This window comes from Vitis riparia, chromosome 9 (genome assembly GCF_004353265.1).
Source record: "Vitis riparia cultivar Riparia Gloire de Montpellier isolate 1030 chromosome 9, EGFV_Vit.rip_1.0, whole genome shotgun sequence".
Lineage (NCBI taxonomy): Eukaryota > Viridiplantae > Streptophyta > Magnoliopsida > Vitales > Vitaceae > Vitis > Vitis riparia.
In genome coordinates, this window is record NC_048439.1 from 1978377 (window position 1) to 1981136 (window position 2760).

Genomic DNA, 2760 nt, shown 5'->3' on the forward strand with positions numbered 1-2760 from the left:
AATTGGTGGTGGGTCTCTTAAACTTTAGTTTGTTTAAAGTCGTGATTTGGGTAGTACACCAGCTGTCTTATTATATTGCCACATGGTCACTGTCGCTTCATTTCCATTGTAAGCAATCCCAGCCGTCTGATCTATTGACCATGAATGATGATGATGATAGAGCCTTCAAGCCCACTCAGAGGAACTTCAGAGAGAAAAAGAGTAGGTCAAGTGGAACCATCCTCCTTAGTGGTTGAAAACATGGGATTAGTTCCATTTTCAGTGAAGGCGCGTGGGCTTCAATTTTGAAATTTGTACCTAAATTAGGAAAAATTAAGATGAAATGCCATTTGGAGAAACATCAAAACACCTTTTTCCTAACTTTTTCTTTTTTTGAAAAAAAAAAATTAAAGAATAAATAGTAAATTTTGTAGTACTTAAAAATCACGATACAAAAGTTTTTAGATGTCACGTAATATGAAGATATAAGAATCTTCCTCGGTTTTTTTTTTCTCTATCAAGACAAGTTTATCTTTATTTATTGTATTTTAACAAGTTCCAAATCAATATTATCAAATTAAAACATTTAAATTAATGTAAAATTATTGAGTTATGGGATAATAATTAATCTCGTATATTGAGTTCACATCGAAATCTCAAGCTTTTTATCTAACTCGATAAATATCAAAGTAATATATTGAATATTGGAGTTTCAAGGATTACTAGAGATTGATAAATTATTATTATTATTATTATTATGCTATAAATATTTATTTTTGTAAGTGAAAATAAATAAATAAATATATATATATCAACATGGTCTAATAAAAACTTTATATTATATAGTTTTCAAAAATATTTTGACCGTGATGGCACGCGCTTTAGAAGAGCGTGGACCTTAATCCCATCATGGTTGTGGTGTTGCTGTCTCCCTCACAATGCCATTTCACCTTCCTTGCTCCATTCATCACTTAACACATTCCCCTCCCCACACCCATCTCCCCACCTCTCTCTCTCTTTCCGTTTTCTCTTACTTTCTCACGTCCCAAACACTCTGAATTCTCCCTTTTTCCTCCCCTCCAAACATCCATTTTCCTTCTCCCAAACAAGCCCCAATCAAACAGCCATGACAGACAGAGTATACCCTAAGTCCACGGCACACCCACCACAACCCCTCAACGGTAGCGCCGGAACAAACTCATTTCCGGCCACCAAAGCCCAACTGTACGGTGCCACCCGCCCCGCCTACCGCCCACAGCCCCAACGCCGCAGCCGGAGCAGGTGCTGCTCCTGCTGCCTCTGGTTCACCTTCGTCATCCTCTCCATACTCGTCCTCGCCGCCATCGCCAGTGCAATCTTCTACGTCCTCTACCGCCCCCACCGCCCCAGCTTCGCCGTCACCTCTCTCCGAATCTCCCAATTCAACGTCACCGCCACCAAGCTCACCTCCAAGCTTGACCTCTCCATCACTGCCCGCAACCCCAACAAGAAACTCGTTTTCATCTACGACCCCACCACTGTATCGGCCGCCACCTCATCTTCCGACGTCAGCGTCGGTACCGGCACCATCCCTGCCTTCGTGCATGGCACCAAGAATACGACGTCGTTTAAAGTCCTCATATCATCCACTTCAGAAACCCTCGACAGCTCGTCCATTACAGCTCTGAAATCAGATCTCAAGAGCAAGAGCTTACCCCTGAAATTTCAGCTGGACACCAAGGTGAAGGTGAAGGTTGGAGGGTTGAAGACGAACAAGGTCAAAATCAGGGTCACATGCGACGGCATCAAAGCCACCATTCCAGCCGGAAAGTCTCCGGGAAAGGCGTCAACGGAGAACGTGAAGTGCGAGGTTGATATCCGAGTCAAGGTCTGGAAATGGACTTTCTGAGGAGAGGGGTGAAAAATTTTATTCTTATAATTTTTACATTTTTATTTTATTTTTGTTGTTGTGATAATGTGTTTGTATAAATAGAAAATTTGGTGAAAATTGTTATAAAATGTATGTGCAAGATAAATTGTAATTTTTTTTTTTTCAGTTTTGGTTGTGGAAACTGAATGGATTTTGATGATTTTTTTCGTTCTTTTTTAATTATATGGCACTGTTTTAGCTTGGAGTTTGGTTACCCAGAAAATTCTCAGTGCAGAGATGATGAATTCCACTCAATCCAATGGCAGAAGTTATATTATTTGTTTTTCAAATTATCATAAATTTTCCCTCCCAAAATATTATTTTCTTTTAATTTTTATTCCGTAAAATATATTTATCGAATCGCATAAAAAAAATTATTTAATGGAAATAAAATTTAAAGTTGAGTATTTTATTCTTTACTTTTTCCACAATATAAAAATTATTATTTGTTGTCAAATATTAGTGTATTTATTTTTTAATGAGAATTCAATTCCAAAGAGAAAAATGCATGGGATATATTTGAAAAAAAAAAAAAAAAAGAATTTCAACCCAAATCTCGGGTGCTAATCCCATACAACAATCAATATCAGATAAATTCAGGATATCATTAGTCGTAAGAGCAGTTATAAGCCACTAAAAACACACTTCTCAAAAAAAAAAAAATGTCAATTATTATTTTTTTCCTTCTATTTTTAAGAAATTGAAATACAATTTATTAAAATATAACCCATGCACAAATGGGTTAATCCACCAATCTCATCTTCACTTTCCTAATTTTATTTGGCCCGAAATACAATTTATACTAATTTTACCTTAATATAATATTATCATTTTAAAGTTAATATATTTATTAAACATAAATGTAAAAAAAA

General features: G+C 36.3%; 1 protein-coding gene across 1 annotated transcript; it reads left to right on the forward strand.

The window, feature by feature from the left end:
- The first annotated feature begins 954 nt into the window (after positions 1-954).
- Positions 955-1953, forward strand: LOC117922246 (NDR1/HIN1-like protein 6). Its single transcript, XM_034840303.1, has one exon. The coding sequence runs from the start codon at positions 1106-1108 to the stop codon at positions 1865-1867; it is 762 nt and encodes a 253-aa protein (XP_034696194.1). The 5' UTR covers positions 955-1105; the 3' UTR covers positions 1868-1953.
- Positions 1954-2760: the final 807 nt, after the last annotated feature.

What these genes read in the sequence shown, in the direction of transcription:
- LOC117922246 (XM_034840303.1), top strand. Translation starts at nt 1,106, where the DNA reads ATGACAGACAGAGTATACCCTAAGTCCACGGCACACCCACCACAACCC.